Genomic DNA, 18,919 nt, shown 5'->3' on the forward strand with positions numbered 1-18,919 from the left:
CTACTTTAAAATTCAATTTATTGGCATTTTAATTTTAAATAGACAATGTAACAAAATTTAGAAAGTCTAAAGCATACTAATACCATTAGTTTATCCTTTTTTTGGTTGTAAAACTATTTACACAAGACATATTCAAGTTTAGCCCGAACGCATGTCACTCGGCATTTTTCGCCGAAGCATAAATGAGGCTATTGATGATAGAAACTGTACAGTGTTATCTGTCCACCAGGGAGGGTGGTCAGAGGGAGAGGGAAAGAGTGTGGGTGCATAGGGGTCAGATAAGTACTGAAGGATGTGGGCTATGCATTCCTATGGACATGTTACCACTGTGATAATTAACAATGAGGCTGTTTGCAACATCAGTGAAGACAACATTAGGTCATAACATCTTCTCTTCATACATCATGTTCCATTGACCATATTCACATGGCGACCATTTTGCTCTTATGTCACACTCAGGGTACTCAGATATGACATAGGGTCCCCGCCCCCCCCCCCCCCACCCCCAAGTATGACGTAAGAGCAAAATGGTCGCCGCGTGAATGTGGTCCTAAGGTGGTTTCCCATACAAACAAGAAACCAAACAAAACACAATCAAAATGTGGGACCCCTACTGTGGAGGTTATTGAGCACGTCATTTCCCCATGTTTGAAGTAGGAAAAAAGTACTGTAAAGAAACACAGCCAAAATATTCTTTGGAATCCAAAATAATAGTTCACATCGTCATACATCTTGGGTGTTTCCTTCCAGAGAACCTAGGCCTTCTTCATTTTGCTCATGTGGGAGCCGCCGTTCTCATGGTGGGCTGAGCCGTTGCTGGCACCGTTGCACACAGCCTTTCCGGTTGTCCCGTTCTCGTGGTGCTTGCCATTGGCGTGTGCTGCGGCACCGTTTAGGCTTGCCTTAGCGTCCTGCTTGGGCAACCGTTTACCCTTAACGTAGGCCTGGATCCAGAAGTTGGAGAAGAGCACGAAGAAGAAGGTTCCGTACATCCAGATGAGGTGGATGATGATGGGGAACTGGTAGTCGCAGCTGGCCATGAAGTAATACTGGGTGATGTGAAAAGATACCAGTACAAACTGGCCCTGTTGGGGGAGGCAATTTAGAACTTTTAATTGCCATGACGTGCTATAATCACACTTACTTCAGGAAGTTCTCACTGGTTCAGAGTACTCAAATACAAGTGGAAGTTGCTCGTCAAATTTGTACTCGAGTTAAAGTACTGGAGCAATCTTTTAATGATCAATGCATCGCTGTATTAAAATGTTAGACATTTACCCCCGATTTTTCAAACAATAAAAAGTGAAGATAGCAGATCTCCAAGCTCACTACGCGTGGCATCGCGTGTTGAGCTTGTAGATCTGCTATTTTCACTATAATTGAAATAGTGCTTAAGTGGTGATACTGCCAGCATGCAGCATCAAGTCCTCAAGTAGCAAAAGCTAAAACATACCAGCTGAATGGCAGTCATGTATTTCTTCCACCAGAGGAACTTCTGGAAGCGCGGTCCAGCAGCAGAGAGGCCATAGTAGAAGTACATTACGATGTGGACAGAGCAGTTCACCATAGCATGGAAAGATCCCATTCCACCTGTAACAAGAACAAGGTTACAGTAATTACCCGACCAACCCTGGCCACATGCCAACCAAATGACATGTCACTAAGAGTCAAGAATGTTGCGATAAAAGGAGGTTAATGGGTAGGTTGGGGCGCCAGATAATAGTGTTCATCTCTAGACCTATCAATCACTACAATAGACTTTGTTAATAATTTTCTTTGAAAAAAAGTTGAGTAAACAACAATTACTATTCTTGCGTGAACCCGAGCGGATCTCCAGTAAACATTTTGAGCTTCAGATCATTCTCCAAGAAATACAAGGTGTACAATTAGAAACATTGACCAAAGGTTGAATCACTAGCAGTCTGTGACTCACCAGGAGCATAGCCGACCCCCCACCACCAGGTCCAGGGCATGAAGGAGTGGTGGAAGATGTGAAGGAAGGTGATCTGTCCACTCTTCTTTCTCAACACAAAGAAGATCTAACCCAAGGAGGACATTTTCAAAGATATCTTTAATATTCAACATAATATGTACAGTACAAGTGTTGGTGGCATTAGTGAAGAAGATACATTGACTTAAACCTAACTTAAGTTAAATCGATGTTGAACCTTGGCAACCTGAGCATGATATAGTTCAAATATTGTACATAATCTTTATCTGCTGCTTCTGAGTTCTGTACGTGAGAAACCGGAAAATGGAGGTATTTGATTCATATAATAGGCTATTACTTATGATGGAAGTTCTCTAGTGCAACAAAAATCAAGTCACAAATCTCAGTGCTACTAGGACTAGTTTTTAATATATTGGCAGAATAAGCTTTGATAGTAAAAAAAATATAATTTTGGTTGGTTTTGCCATACAATGAGAGTGAATGGAGTCGTTACTTATTATATCATGCCCAGGTTACTCTACAACCAAAGATTCTATCGAATGTCAAGCGTACCTTATTAATGATTCAATTATTCATGTATTTATGTATTTGCCAAGTGCCACTAGTAGTGAAATCATGTATTTAGATGGCAATTGAAATAGCACAGGGGCTTACCGTATCCATCAGTTCAATAATTTTGGAGAACCAGAACAGCCAAGCCACTCGGACCATCTAGTGAGGGGAATACAGACATTGATATTTATCTGAACAAGACCTGTACAAATACTACGGACTATGCAACCCTCCAATTGCGGGTCCATTTGAAGTATCATTTCATGCAGTATGTCAGGAGTTGATCTGTAGTAATAAGGAAAAAGACTTACTCGTAGAGCTTCTGGGCTATCAGAGGTATCGACAGCATCACATCTCCATGTATATGTTGTAAGCCAGCCAGACATCAGGAACTAAATAACAAAAGAACCAACGATAGGAAATTCAAATACAGCAAGTCAAGGATAAAAATACATCATATTTTCATTTGATACAAGTCTAAAATACAAGTTTAACTCAACTCCATAGCTACAGATGTATTTAAAATGAAATCATTTAGACACAGGAAATGCTAGGAAGTCTAAATTAAAAATGATCACTCATCAATCATCAATCAAGTCCATTAACCACTTAAACCATATATATACTTCATTGACCGGGGTCAATTGGTTCTATCCTTGGGCCCCCTAATTTTTTTTAATTATCAAAATAAAATAGCCAATCTACAAGGTCACAACGTGTCGCATGAGTTTGTACAATCTTGGAATAGTAGAAAGCTTTTAATTCTGGTTTCCTACCTCATAGACAATGAATATTGACAATGCCACAAGAGAAAAATTGTAGACTATCATGGCTTCCTTCAGCTGGAAGGGCTTGCGATTTGCCATGAAGCGAGGCCCAAGGTACAGTACAAAGAACAGGTAGCTCAGCAATATTGCAGTCATTGGACCCGGCTTCTCCATCAGTGGATAGGGCTTCAACCGTGGGTCTAAAGTTAGAGAGAAACATTGAATTGGAGAGGAATGGCAATGATTATATCGCTCAGAGACAAATAAGCATTTTGTAGTTTTTAGTGAAGTAGATTTGTATAGTAATACCTACCGATTCCCGACAAGACGAAGTCATAGATCTCCATGACTTGTGAGCCAATCTCCTGCAGCATTTTGACCTAGTTTGGCCACAATTATCTGTGGAAGAACAAACATGACAAACAAGTTGATCATTTTTCACAGACATTGACAGACACAAAGTGCTTTACAACACACAGAGCTGTAATTAGGGATGCACCGATATGGAAATTCTTGTCCGATGCCGATGTTTAAAATAACAATTTAGCCGATACTGATATTTGTTTATTTCGTTTTTTGTGTTATTATTTCCCCCTTTTCTGCCAGGGAAACAAATAAATCTTCATTTTAAGAAATAACTGCTCAGAATCTATAGCTTGGTAGGCTGCAGATAACCCAATCTAAAACAACCAAAACAACACACCAACATAGCCAGCGCAACTTGAAAAACGGTTTGAACAGATGAGTCTTTAACAGTCTTTTGAAGATGTCCACAGAGGCCATGAGAGAATTCCATAAGGGGCGAAACTCGCAAAGGCGCGATCTTTAGTCTTGAAACATATTGCCCCGTCAATTTGAACCACTTAAGCCCTATAAATAATCTCACAGCATGTCGCGATTTGTGAGTGTGGAAAATGTTCACCTATAATGACATGCCCAAAATAGTGACGCCAGGTTGAAAATGAAATATTTATCATGGCCTGCATAAGAAAATGTACCACATTCTTTCCCCCAGGACCAACAGAGGGGCAGGGGAGAACCTACAGTACAGTACATGCTTTGGCGAAGCAATTGTGAACATTCACCAAAACACACGAAAACCATCTCAGGACAGAGGGCACTGAAATAATATTAAGTTAACTCAAAAGTTACATTGCCCCCCATAGACACCATGTTATGATTCAATCAGATTCCTTTGAAACCAAATAATGGCAGCTGGTGTCCTCTCCAGTGGCCAATGAATGTCTTCAAGGAGGTAGCCTATGTTTTCTGCTGCTGCCTGATTCAGCAGCATTGCAATGTAATTACAGGTAATAAAGGACCGCAATGGGTAGGGGACAGGACAGCTCATCCCCAGCCCAAAGCACACTCAACAGATATCCCAGGAGGCTTTGCCTCTGCTACAGACTCTCGTCAGACATGGCCTGATACCGGAGGGGGAGGTGCTACAGGGAAACAGGCTGGGCATCTCTTGTTCCACAGATGACAGTCAGTGCTCTGCAGCCTCCGTTTGGGACTGCCAAGCACGGGTGGCTGGCCCCCACTCAAGACCCGCAGCAACACACAAACAGCCCCAACAGACTAGAGAGCACCCTGGCCAAACAAGAAATAGAAGTTGTGCGTTTATACAGTAAACAAAAGCTACGGTGCCAGCAAGTAGGGTTTCTTTTTTTCTCTCAGTCTTTGCTTCATTAACTAGTAGAGTGTAGAGAGACAGGAAACCAAGGTCAGAGGAAAGAGAGAATACTGCGAGACACGACAGAAGCCAGATTCAAACTCCATGGGGTCTGTGCTGAGCTACCAGGCACCCACTATCAAGTAGTGTTTATAATGAGGCAGCACAGAGTACAATCCTTAATAATGGTTGCTCATGACGATGTTGACAGATTTAAACTTTTGCTATTGTGCAATTGCATTCGTTCCAAGTCACTTTTTTATAACTTTGTGAATTAAATGCTTAAAATACACACACTAAATACAACAAGCTGCAACTTTTATAAGATAGCAGGATAAACCATTAATAATCCATGGAGGGATATTAATCAGTAATTCTACTTTCTGGCTAGGCCTAATATGTAACGATGAGATTATTATGTGCAGTACACAGGAGCACTGCTATGGTTTTCAAGTTTGGGCATTTCCAGGCTTGACAAAAGCCTCACCATATCAAATCTCAACTGTTCAGAATGTAACCAGTAACCACAACATTATGGGATGTAGAGTAGAGGGTGTGGTCGCCTCTCCCCACACTATGGAGCAAGAGGGGAGGCATTGTCCTGATGTTCAATATACAATCCTGGAGTTTGCCCTAGAACTGAGGAGCAACCCACCCTAAGTCAACACAATTAAAAGCTAATAATATCATGTAGTGGATTCAGAGGAATGCGATCCAGGAGAGCAGAGGTAAAGTTGGTAGCTGTTGCGAAAATGGTAAAAAGGAGTGTTTTCCACAAACAAGGCATTTATAAACTACGCCTATAGTACTAACTAGTCATTATAGAGATAAACATTGCGTTGCTTAATAACAGTTTGAGAATATCTTCTTGCCAGAGGGATGTTGACATTTTTACAGATAATACTCGAGGTCTATTTATTATCATCATCATCAGATGCTGTTAAACGACACTCGTTTCCTAGGGAACTTGGGGAAACCTGATATGGCAGCAGGGTTTTAATACTGGCAGTAATTGTAAAGACATAAAGACTCTGTGCTCTGCTCTATTCTATTACAAATAATAGGAAGGTGGTATAATGTGGCACCTGTTCTTTCATAAAAGGGTGACAATTTTGACAATACTTTGACAATTTCATATATTGAGTCAAAAGGAGTTTAAAACAATCAAATCATCCGGCAACAATCAGGAAATTTAGGGAACCTCTCTAACATATTTGACATAAAAAGATCCATCAAGGCAGTCAAAAACATTTACATACAGACAGACAATAGAATAGATTTCACCACCAAGGCATTCCTTACAGACGTCACCCGCCAAGTGTAATCCTTGAGATTGAGTGTGTAAAAATCTACCACGCCAGCAGATTTGCATCATAGCTTCCTACTGGTTATGTAGGGGAGAGTTCATTATACTGTGCTTTGGTTGCACCTGCAGGTGTGGATGAGCATTGGTTCGAAATAGTTCATTTCCCTAACAAACCCAACACCAGTAATGGAAAGAAACTAAGTACATTTACTCAAGTACTGTAGTTAAAGCAGCACTATGTAACTTTCCTCTTCTACCCTGGATTTGAACCTGGTTTCCTGCTTAAGTGCTGACATGTTTACCATTGAGCTAATAGAGCTGGCCTGCTTGCTCAGGAGATAAATTGAATCTTTTGACCATCAGGTCAAAATTTGTGTCAGATCCTGTGAAACATGACCTTTGACACAATCTAAATGTCTCAATAGAAGAGCAGGGAGACAAAATACAACCACCCCACTTGTATAAGTTATATTGTATTAACATACTCTACCATACAGATTGGACAAAATTAAATGTTATTCATTAAAGAAAAGTTGCATACTGTAGTGAGGCTTTAAGTAGAATTTTGAGATATTTAAAAAAATATGGAAAATATTGTACTTTTTACTCCATTACAATTATTTGAAAACTGTAGTTATTAATTACTTTCCCGATTTAGATTATTATTACAAAACATACTGTGCATTAACCAATTATTCCTATTTTATAACCTATTTTATACTTAGGCTATTTTCGAAGGAAAATACTGAAAAAGATTGTAAAATGGGACATTCTGCATAATGACCTTGATGCCAATATTTTGTACTTTTACTCAAATAAATTGTTGAATGTAGGCCTTTTATGTGTAACAGAGTATGTCTACATTGTGGTATTGCTACTTTTTACTTGAGTACTTCTTCCACCACTGCCCAACACCACGCATTTCGGAAAACTCTTACACAAACAGCTGTGGTGTGCCTCACGTGAGCACCATCATATCTGAGGTCACAGTACACATTGTGTGCTGTGACCGTGACATCAAGGTGCCGTCTCAAATATCAACCACGTCTGGTCTTGTTCTGAGGACAAATGCTTGGAATATGAGTAAAGAGAGGTCAGTAGGTGAGAATTCGGCCAGTTTACCATTCCCAGGATGGCATATGATGGAAGGCGTGAAGGTGCAAACCCACCCTAGGCCACATAAAATTGTCTTAGCGATTATTCTATTGATTGCAATAGCAATCAATAGCTGATCTACAAGCTCACAACACATCAACACGTTGTGTGAGCTTGTACATGGCTTTTTTCGCCGCAGGACACCGTCATGCGACAAAGTATAAATCAGAGTTAAGTAGTTAACTTAAGGTCAGGGTGATTTTCTAGGGCTAATTTTCCTGATTGAATAATGTCAATAGGAAATTATGATCACTGGATGTGAAGCCAATGATCAATGGACAATTCTGTCCAAAAAAGTATATACTTCTATACTTTTGTATAATTATATAATTCATGATTCTGAAAAATCCACTCCAGTGATCCATGGCAGGTTTTTGGCAGGCACTATTGAGGCAGGCACTATTGAGGGATTTTGCCTGTCAATCATTGCCTCTGCCCCCCCCCCCAAAGAAAAGGATAGGGGAGGGGTGGACTATGACGTCAAAGTCAAGGGGCCAATCCCAGCACCTTTTTGCCTAATTATTCAGAAAACTCCAGACCACAGAAAATCCACTGAATGTTCAAATTTCATTTTTTTTGGGGTGTAATTGAAGTCATAAAGCCGCCCAAAAAATGAAAATGAATGTCATAAGACCTTTAAGTAAAACTGCCCACTATTACAACAGTGTGAGTGTGACAGAAAGTGTGCAGGTCAGCAGGGTAGTCTTGTGACAAAGACAAGCCTACCCCAAAAGAGGAAACAGCATAGCATACTTCCACATCCTGAACGCACCACGGAAGAAAGTGAAATAAAGCACATTCAATCATTGGGATTGCTGCGCTAAAGATTCTTACCTACCCTAATGTAAATGTAGCATGGTGAGGCAAAGCCATTTACAGTAGCAAGTTGAATACAAAGTATTAACCCCACCCTTAACCACTCATAGGGCTGTTTTTGTTTTTCAAATCTTCGTAATTGTTTAAAAATATATTTTAAATGTTTGCCTATAGTGACATGTAAAAAATAGGGACACAAGGTTGAAAGTGATTAATGTCTTCCTGCACATGATTACTCCTGCCAACTCAAATAATGCAACATCACCAAACTGCTCCTAATCCCCGCCCCTGAACTGTCATTGTCTCAAACTTCTCAGTAGTAGCACAATAATGTCCTTGAGAGGTTGTTGTCATTACAAAGTCACTTGCAAAGTCAGCACTACTACGACTGGAGCACAAGGAACCTCTCACTGTTGTGACAAGAGTCAAAATAGTCACTGTGCTGCTCTCTATAATTCCATGGCACACTATGAAGAACTATGGCTGTACATAACTTCAGTCACATGCAACATGCTCCAGTAGCATGTTTGGAATTAAATTATATTCAGGGCTTTGGTATGTATCTAACTCCTGCAGATACTACACTATTAGTCATGGACAATTAGCTAAAACATGTGGGAAAAAACAAGTATTCCTGTTCTTCTATTGTTACTGTGCATTGACTATTATTTTACTGTGTAACTGAGATGATATTTTTAATCTTTTGACCACCATTTTGGGCCACGCCTCAAGGAAACCATGACAACAGAGTAGCCGGTTTACAACTCCCAGTACAGTGGCTAGGAAGGAGAGCCCTGTCAATGAATCACAAGGATGGAAAAAGGGAGCTCCACTCACAAGGTCAGAGTTAATGATGAACAAACTAGAGCCCAGCCGATGCCAGATTTTTTGGTCCGATGCCAGTCCCGATTTTGGAGAGTTCTAGATCACTATTCAAACATTTTTTTAAAAGAGCCGATCTCCAAGTTCACAACGTGTCACATCGCTATGCCTTGTGAGCTTGTAGATCTGATATCTTTGAAAGGTTTTGAAGATTTTAGAACATTTCTAAAAACGTCAAAACATTTTCACCTATAATGACAAGCCCAAAATAAGGATGCCAGGTTGAAAGTGGTAAAAAATCAGGACACGGCTGCATATCACAGATACAGATGTCATCAAAAAAGTCAAATAATTGCAGATATATCGGCTAAACTAATATATCGTTCAAGCTCTGGAACAAACCGCAGGAGAGAGAGAGATGACAGAAGAAAAGAAGACTACATCCACTGGGAGACAGCAGCAGCCCCGGAGCGCATTAGTCAAACACACAGTAAGGCATCTGTTTACAAAGGAGTGCCAGGAGGATACTTTCACAACACAGCCCAGGATTCTGTCCATGAAGCACAGTCCTCAAAAAAGGAAAGAAACCTTCCCCCGTCGGGGAGACGACTTGAAATAAGCAAACCTTCACCGGTAAAATGTTGCAAGCTCAACAAGTAGGACCCAACTGAGACAGGAGTTTCTTTAGGTTGCCCTCTAGCCTACATTCACCGTCTTACCTTGCTGGGACTAGGTTTGTTCCCCCTCAGTCGTCACAGACGGGTGCCAGTGTGTACTCCTGTTTCACAGCAAGCAGGACAAGGCTCTCTGTAAACTACAGGGCAGAAAGGCCGGCACAACTGTAGCAGCAAGAGGAGCAGCAGAAACGAGAGAGAAAAAGAGACAGAGAGGGAGGGAGGGAGGGAGAGAGAGACAAGAGGGAGGGAGAGAAAAAGGAAAAGAGAGTGAGAGAAAACTGAAAAAGTGTGACTGGTACTGCAGCCCTCCAAGACCCCACCCTCCCTGACTCATACACTGGATGAATAACTACCTCAGAGAAAGAGAGAGCGAGCGAGAGACAGCGTATGCAAGGGGAAAGAGGTTGAGTGAGAGAGAGAGAGAGAGAGAGAGAGAGAGAGAGCGCAAGAGGAGTTGTGTGTAATAATCACGCACCCACGAGTGCATGCATGCAAGTGTGAGCCAAGTGAGAGAGCTAGCCTCGATTTCAACCCACAATGTCAAAACTCCTCCCAAATGAAAAGATGATAGGTACTACCACCCACCTACTTGCCCTCCCCCATTCAAATACTCTGAAACTATACCACACCAACAGACACACGACTATGGAATTGCCCTGTGGGTTTCTCTTGGGGCAGGCTGATAATATTATTCACAGGCAGCGGGCGAGAAATCAGTGGCGACTCTGTTATTATGAAGGGGGGCATTGTTATGCTGCAACCAGCTCCCTTCCAACCAACACCCAGAAAGCAAAAACTAGCATCAGTTCCTCTCAAACATAAAAAAGAGAAGAAAAAAACAATCATCAGTGTCATGACCAAAGTATTAGACCCATGTCAAAGTGTGAAGACAAAACCAAACATTCCTTTAAACATGTTCAGACAAAACAGATATATGGGGTTTACTGCAATGGTATTATCCCACACAATGCATGTCAAGACACTAAAGGTGATCTTAAAATTATTGTGTTTTATTGTCTTGCATTTGTATTGGCACCAAAGTGTCCTGATCATGATCACATACATCTTGGTCACAAACAATAGGCTGTGATTGTAATCAAATAGCAGGTGTTTATCAAATGACGACCGTTAGGTGTCATGAGATTACTACGGATAAGATAGATCCCACCATCTGACATAAATAACCAAGTGTGCTTACAGTAGTCAATACTAATTACTATTAACCAGAACAACAGTAGTTTGAGCTATGTTTGCTCAGTACTGTAATAACAAAAACAAATCACCATATATTCATTCAATGCTGGCTGGCAAATGTGATGACAGACAACTGCTATTGCTACAACTGTGACTCATACCATAATGCTTCAATTATTCCTTGTAGTACATTGTGCAAGTAGACTTCCCCCTTTGCCTAAAATGGAAATCACTAACTCTGATCTCGCCCCCACACCCAGCTATTCAAATAAGAGCAAACATTGAAGATAAGTCTAACTGTGCATTGAGGATTACTAGAGATGGAGAAAGGCTATCCTCATTCCTTACAAGTCTATTTGATTATGATTACTACAGCCATCCATGATGATGAACAATATTTTAGCTCAATGAATAACTACCAGAATGTACACTTGACACAGTGGTCTTCTTCATCAACCTGTCCCAGTGTGTGCTCTGTCAAAGACATGACCAAAACAAATACATTTTCCCTGGTGAACCCTCCAACCCCTTAATGCATCTCCATGGCCAAAGATCCATACAGAAATATAGTTGGCTAAATTGCAGATTGTAATTTCTCCTAAATATATCTTCAAGCCTCACCCCAAAAATAGGTGCTGACTGCTGACAAAATGTTACAGTGTTAATTTTTGTTTCAATGTGACCTCTCTTCAGCTCAACTCAAACAAAACAACTAAAAGACCATTTCTATAGCCGCATTAATTCAAATGTCTTTAGAAATGGCCTCTTTTAGCCAAATATATTTATGTTTAGCCAACTATATTTTTGTTCTTACAAATGGACAATTCATTGTTGCAATGTACAATATTTGTGACATGGCTGGTTGTACCTGTCACTCTGGTCCAGAAGCTGGGTAGGGGGATTATGTGTGAGTGTTTTGACTAGGAGGAGGACAGGGGTGTATGTATGCAACCATACACCATACACAACCCCCCCGACACCGAAACACACCTGACTGGAATATAGATCATGGTGTTTTTGTGTGGTCTTTTTGTTTTGAAACGTGATAGTCATTCTGGGGTGTGAAACAACTGCCACGCCCCATCCCACCAAAAAAAAAGCCCTGAGCAAAAGTGAGGACCGACCAAATGATGCTGAAATTAGGGACCAAGTGAATTCTACTCATTCTCCAAGAAACCCAAACTGAGAAGTACTGTCACCAAAATACCAATGAGCAATTAAAGGAGAACATTAAACACAACAACAATAATAATAGTAAACGTGTATGGAAGGAATTTTATTCCTTGTGACATTTTATTCCTTGTGACAGACTTAATGTCATTCATGAAGCCTGTATCAAAAGCATAACATATATAATTCATTCAGTTTCAAGAATTGTTTAATTTGCTTGTTTTTTGTCCTTCCTCCCTCCTCAGTGTATAAGATTCACTGTTTACGGGAACAAAAAAGGCTGTTGTGAGCTTTTGGTGGACTTGTCTCACCTGCCTGCTCAATTTGTGAAACAAAAGCAAAGAAACAAAAAAGAAAAAATAGACAATATAAACAAAAAGAGAGCCATATCCCAGTTATGCTCTTTGTCTAGCAGACAGCATTCTGCTAATGTGCTTCCACATTTTGTATTAGAACTCAATCCATCACAATTGCTCCAAGCAACCAGTCATCCACTTGTGGTCATATCACAAACATCAAGTATCCTTGAAAGCAAATCATACTGAGTGGACTGTGGCCTTTGAGTGTGCTTAGCATCCTTTCAAGGACACTCAACGCCCACATAATGCTGTTTGACCATTGCTTTGTGTAGTAATGACACATGTATGGCCTGTAGGCCTGGGGTATCTGCAATAAGCTTCAGATGCACCGTGCAACGTCCTCCGATCTTTCACTTGCTTTTCACACTCTAGTGTGGGGACTTTGGCTCAGCTCTCAAAATGAACAGAGCCTTTCACACAGTACAACAGTACAAGATGGACTAGGATATAAAAGCAAGTTTGATCTAAATGTAATAATATGTATTCAGATAATTGCCATACATTCCCTGGAGACCATGGCTACAGGCGTTCATGGGCTTTGAGCAACAATGTGTTTTTCCTTCTCTGTATTTTGAACAAACACTTTTCTCGATTGTGGACAGGTGTCTGAGACCACTGTTATAAACTAATATTATCTGACAGTTTGTCTGACAGTTTTTATCTTTACACTCCATCTAAAGACTAAATGTGACATCTGGAGGTCAGAGAAACATAAACCTGGATTCCAGTCGAGCCAGAAGGATGACAAACTTGCTCCAGGGGGGCATTAGTCACACTGTGGCAGTACATTTTCCAGGTGGACGGTTTTCCAGGTGGATGGTGAAAGTTCACTGATTTCAGACATCCAAGATACCCTAGAAGACTTCTCTCCACACTCCATGTACTCCTGGCTTAAATGGTAGCTCTAAATGAAAGACTGAGAGACTGAGCATGCTGCATGCCTCACATACATTTCTAAGCTATTAACACATTCACCCAGTTTGTCTCTGCTCAAAAACAGATCAGTTGAGGCCATTGACTATATGAATAAAATCAATACCACAATATTTTTTAGCAAATAACATTGTATTGTGAAGATATCAATATATTTTTTTAAACTAATAGCAGATATACAAGCTCACAGCGCGTCATGACATGACTCGTTATGAGCTTGTAGATTGCCTATTTTTGCTGTTTTTAAGTGATTACAAAATAGTATCACATCACATCGACATAATTGCCCAGCCCTACCACTCCTCTCCCTTCTCTACCCTGTCTCAATAGTGCTTCTCCGTTCAGGTCACCCACCACCTCCCCCAATAGCGCCCAAGTAGCAGATACCACTCAGGCAGGATCTGCGATAGGACCCGCAACAAAGTGTTTATCATGTTACGCCGTACATTCGGATTCATTGTAATACATTTTGTTTGCATTCATCCCGTGTTGCAAAGTCTCTGTTAAGTTTAACTGTGTCTAGAGATGACAACTGAGATAGAGTACATTCACCGCACAATCCCTCCTCATTCCAAACAATCCCTCCTCATTCCACATTGGTAACATGTAAATCTTATCGCAACTGGTTTTGCTGCGGCATCATATTAAGTGTGTACTGTTTGGGCGACACTGAGGGGGTGCACATTTGACACTCTTTTCATTCTCTAGACACACACCCATCTATCCCCCTCCCCCTCCCCTCTACAGAGTCCTCACTGAGGACTCAGATTTCTAGAACTTTCCATTGTAAATATGCAGAGGACTTCGCCCTTATGCACATGGAAAGGCAAAAACCGACAGGTGCACATCTGGTGTTGGTGGAGGGGGTCGCACAATGGTGGTACTCCGGTGGTCTGTGTCCACCCATTGACATGGCTCCACCCCAAAATAAGACTGATTTAGTTACTTAGTACCTGTCCACTTGTAGCTGACATAGATCGCACAGATTTGTAAATGAAGACATACGTCTCAAGACTTTTTGCTCTCAATTTGATGTCAAACTATAAATATAGCACCACAGTGGAAAGTACCTCAGGTATGAGCACCATTCACCTCCTAATTTTTTACATCAACACCTTACCTGAGATAATATTATTGGTGATATGTTTTGTAATTGTATGTAATTACAAGTTTTCATCAACAGTAGACATGGTCCTTGAAGTTAAGTTAAGTTTCTTTGGATAAGATAAGGAGTCCAGGTGTCATAGCAGCAACAGCAGTAAGAATATTCCATTTTACCTTTATCAGTTTGTAGTCTCAAAGGGCTCACAAATAACAAAGGAAAGAACCTGACCTTGGCGTATACTGTCAAACATTCTAAGCCAAGGGCAAGAGGAAAAACTGAAAACTCCCAAGAAAAAAAACCTTGACAGGAAAAGAAAAAGAAGAAAGCTCTGGAAGGATCACAAAAAAGGTGAACCCCTTCCAGGACGGACAGGCGTGTGCATACAGTAGATGCTAAACAAACAAAAGAGCCAAGATATGAATTATCCATAGTATCAAAGTAGAAATAGTATTCCATTACACACTTGTAGTATTTAATAATATAAAACACAATGACGAATATCAAAGTCAATTGCTATGAAATATGGCAATGTCTGGCAGAGGTTAGCTAAGGACATGCAGCCAACATCAGAGTGGAAAGAGGAACTGCAGGGCTGTCAGTGGAAGCAACAAGTTTTGTTTGTTGTCTCCGCCAGGCCGAAAGGCATGGCGAGAGAGTATGTTTTACCCTCCGTCCGTCCGTCCGGCCTGTTATAGCGCCACCAGCAGGTCTAATTTAGCAAAACACATTTTTGGAACAAGATGCCTCAAATCATGAATGCAGTGTCCGATTGCCGTAAACGACCAAAGAATAAATGGCACCCTTTTCACATTTGCCTATTATAGCGCCACCAGGAGGCCACAATAACGTACCTGACCTGGCGGAGACCTGTGCTCCGAGGAGCACTTTTTCTAGTTTGTACTGTTTTCTAAAAGTACCTACATTGAAATAGGAACAATAACCTATGCAATGACCAAATATGTAACTGAATTTAGTAAGACATTTTGCTGTTTGTTGTTTCAGCCTTTGATCCTAAAACAATTTGATGAGACACATTTGCCAGTGAATCTGCGATTGGTCCAAACTCCACACAACTTTACATTAATTTCCCTGCGCTCATTTTGTGATTCTACATGAGCTGAGCTGTGATTGATGTTGAAGCTTGTGCTGGGCTGTTGTTCGCTGTAGGGTTTGTTGTCTGGTTTGCTACACGCACGTAGCAGCAGTGTGAGCTGACCTGTGTGGTTTGCTACACGCACGAAGCAGCAGTGTGAGCTGACCTGTGTGGTTTGCTACACGCACGTAGCAGCAGTGTGAGCTGACCTGTGTGGTTTGCTACACGCACGTAGCAGCAGTGTGAGCTGACCTGTGTTGTGTGGTTTGCTATAATAAGCACGTAGCAGTGTGAGGGTTTCCTTATTTCCTGTCTCTCTAGTCTCTACTCTCTCTACACCAGTAGTTCTCAAACCTTTTCGTGCCAAGGACCTCCAGTCCAAATTGATATATACTGGTACTGTATAAAGCCGCGGACCCCCATCTGAAAATGTTTTGTGCCAGGGACCCCCAGAAGAGATTTGTGTTAAGAAATTTCAAAATTATTCAAATATTTTAAAACACAGATTCTTCAGAAAATTACAAAAATAGTCTGCTATTTTTGAACGGCCAACGTACAAAACGTATGGATAAAGAGGTTAAAATGATTGTGATGCTGCATTAACACATTTTGCTGGGAACCCCTCAAGGACCCCTGGGGGTCCCCGGACCCCACTTTGAGAACCACTGCTCTACACTACTCTACACGATCTGAAATAGAGCATAACATACCAAAAATAAATCGTAAAAATAAATGAATACCATAAATAAATCAAAATGCTCTTGACAGCTAGGCCCCATTGACACCACGCCCTAAAAACACGTGTATTTTGAGGTTGTAAAGCAGACCTGCCTTGAGGCTGGGATTACGCAGCATGCATGTGTAAGCATGCTGTGAATGGAATGACAACTTCATTCCATTCTCACATCTGTAAGGAAAGCCTGTCACACATACAAGTCTGAGCATGACAACATCTTTTGGTATGGGCCATTATGCCAAAGCAATCTTAATAGGGCATAGCAGTGGCGGCTATTTTGTGGATCCACAGATAAAAAGCCCATTAGTGTTTCCCATAGAAAATATTTATATGAATTATTTTAAGCCTGGGACCAAGTCATACAGGTTCCTGGTGAATCATGACCATAAAACATTTGATTCTGTGTCAAAAGAAATGTGAAAAACGCCCAAAAAAAGGGTATTTATTAAATATTTAAAATATTTTATACATAATCTGGATTATCACTTTAGCCATAATTGTGCAGCCCTATGACACTGTTACCATTTCCATTACTGATAGCTGAAACATCCATGCTGCCAATAAGATTCATTGGTTTCCTTGTTCTTTAGTACACATTCTTTGTCAATCCATTTTAGTTTCAGTATTTCAAGTTGTCACTTGCTGTTGTCTGTATCGAACAGGCTTTAGAAATTCAAGGTAGCACAGACCACAAAGAAAGCAAATTGAACTGAGTGGTTTTAGACAGCACAGCATAGCTAGTGAAGGTTCAGACAGTGTGCCTGTCTGTCACTAGTCATCACCATGTCCTCTGACCTGCATTACAGAATGTACAGCTGAAATTCAGGATATGCATTCTCAGAAGGCAGCTTTCAACACTTGGACGTGATGACCTCCATTCTTACAATTTTGTAGACGTCAACGTTGTGATTTGGGGGGAGGGGTGGTAGCCCAATTCAAAATGGATTGGCCCTCTGACCTAGAACCTCTAGACTTGAGGAAATCTAGTTAGGGACAGTGAAAGAGTAACTTCTCTGCCAACACCTACGGACACTTCCCCAGAAAGAGCACAGAGCAGTTATGAATGGGTAGGTTACTGTACTGTAGTGTGAACTGTTAAGATTAAGATTGCAGGCCAGGGTGTGTTACTTCCTAACAGCAAGTGTGCTCAGCAAAAACAACCCTGAATAAATGCAAGTTATAGAAAGCAAAGCACCCATATGTTTTTGTTGGCCATCATCGGTTTTCTGGCCTCGAAACTGAGTGCCTTGAAATGTCGTTGACTTTGAACTGATGACCTGGCAATAACCAATAACTTACTGTAACAGTCACTCCAGTCCACCAGTGTAATGTTTGCAATAACAGTCACAGTGTTTGCATTACCACCATGAGAGTACAACAACTATGGCGATCACCTTAAAGCTAGTTCTAACTGTCAAATTGCAAACTAGTTTCCAAGTTGCAATTGTTGACATGTCATTATAGTCTTATTCAAGTGACTAATGAACAATGGCAGTGCATCAGCTAGGACCATGGATGTCATTAGATATCTGAGAATTGTGAAATTAAATACATTATTGGCTGACAAAAGGCAGTTGGAGGAGTTGAGTTGGAGGTAGTCTAGTCGATATTGCAGCACCAGTAGGAACAATTATAACGTGATCTGTTCTCTTTTACAGCAGATCCTGTTTGAAATATGTGATAGCCATCACAGTTATCAGCAAACAAAGGGCTAAACTATTTGCAATGTAGTCTTGTCTCCAGGTTATCTTGACTTGCACCACGTTGCACCTACGCACAAGCTAATAATCTCTACTCATGATCCGTTCCTTAGCACTGTTATCTACAAGTACATCATGCGTAGGAGGCAAATGACAACTAGCCTAAATAAAAACTATTAGCATGGGGGGGGGCTAGTAGCTACACTGTCATACAACAGTCTCGCTAACCTTGGATCAAGACTATCATGTATTCTATCGAGTCTGAAAAGTCAGACTCGATCAAAGAGATGGAAAATAACTGTTGAAAATACAGGACGCAGCGGTGGTGGAGCTATAGCCAAACTTTTGCTGCACAAAGAAATACACTGCCTACACTATTTATGCGAATTTGTATGTTGTATTCATTTATTCTACACCAAACGCAATAACATTTACATCCGGTTATAGTCGAGTTCGCCATTGATTCATCATCACTCACATCATTCATTCCACCAACTGTCAAATAGCGCACCTGACATTTAGCCCCGATTATTGCTAATACATTGACAAATAAACCACTACTGTTGTTTTAAACAACAGAATTACTCACCAATCACTGCTGTCGGCCGGTGAATCAGAAAAGTATAAAAACAGTTATGTGTGAGATGGATAACTCCGGTGAATCTCCTCCTCTCTCTCTCTCTCTCTCTCTCTCTCTCTCTCTGTCTCTATGTCTCTCTCTCACGCTCATCTGAGGGGGTTTGAAGTGTGTTCCTGGTTCAGCTCTTTGATGAAACTAGAAAAAGGTGGAGTCTTCTTAGCTGAGCCTACCGTCTGCCATCGACATGCTCGCCTGACGCCAACGTGATCAACTGGCTCCATATAGCATGGTGCCCGTCATCATCAATTCTTACTAATCAGTAATAGAC

General features: G+C 40.9%; 1 protein-coding gene across 2 annotated transcripts; it reads right to left on the reverse strand.

Annotated features, from left to right (window-relative positions):
- Position 1: 1 nt before the first annotated feature.
- elovl1b (ELOVL fatty acid elongase 1b) lies at positions 2-18,752 on the reverse strand. 2 transcript variants are annotated; one of them, XM_084065847.1, is made up of 8 exons: positions 18,601-18,752; positions 3,584-3,669; positions 3,280-3,470; positions 2,815-2,895; positions 2,606-2,662; positions 1,934-2,039; positions 1,454-1,590; positions 2-1,085 (listed from the first exon to the last, which is right to left on the reverse strand). In XM_084065847.1, exons 2-8 carry the CDS (start codon positions 3,642-3,644, stop codon positions 756-758), a joined length of 963 nt encoding a protein of 320 aa, XP_083921973.1. In that variant the 5' UTR covers positions 3,645-3,669; positions 18,601-18,752; the 3' UTR covers positions 2-755. The 2 variants fall into 2 exon arrangements, with proteins under 2 accessions (XP_083921973.1, XP_083921974.1); XM_084065848.1 differs by lacking the exon at positions 18,601-18,752 and adding an exon at positions 9,764-10,128.
- Positions 18,753-18,919: the final 167 nt, after the last annotated feature.

Source organism: Gymnoscopelus microlampas (genome assembly GCF_963454915.1).
Source record: "Gymnoscopelus microlampas genome assembly, chromosome: 9".
Lineage (NCBI taxonomy): Eukaryota > Metazoa > Chordata > Actinopteri > Myctophiformes > Myctophidae > Gymnoscopelus > Gymnoscopelus microlampas.

Excerpts from the sequence above, each read along its gene's own strand:
- elovl1b (XM_084065847.1), bottom strand. The coding sequence starts at position 3,644 with ATGCTGCAGGAGATTGGCTCACAAGTCATGGAGATCTATGACTTCGTC. Across the intron at positions 3,471-3,583 it reads CTTCGTCTTGTCGGGAATCG|ACCCACGGTTGAAGCCCTAT; the intron begins GTAGGTATTACT and ends CTCTAACTTTAG. Across the intron at positions 1,086-1,453 it reads ACATGACTGCCATTCAGCTG|GGCCAGTTTGTACTGGTATC; the intron begins GTATGTTTTAGC and ends CTCCCCCAACAG.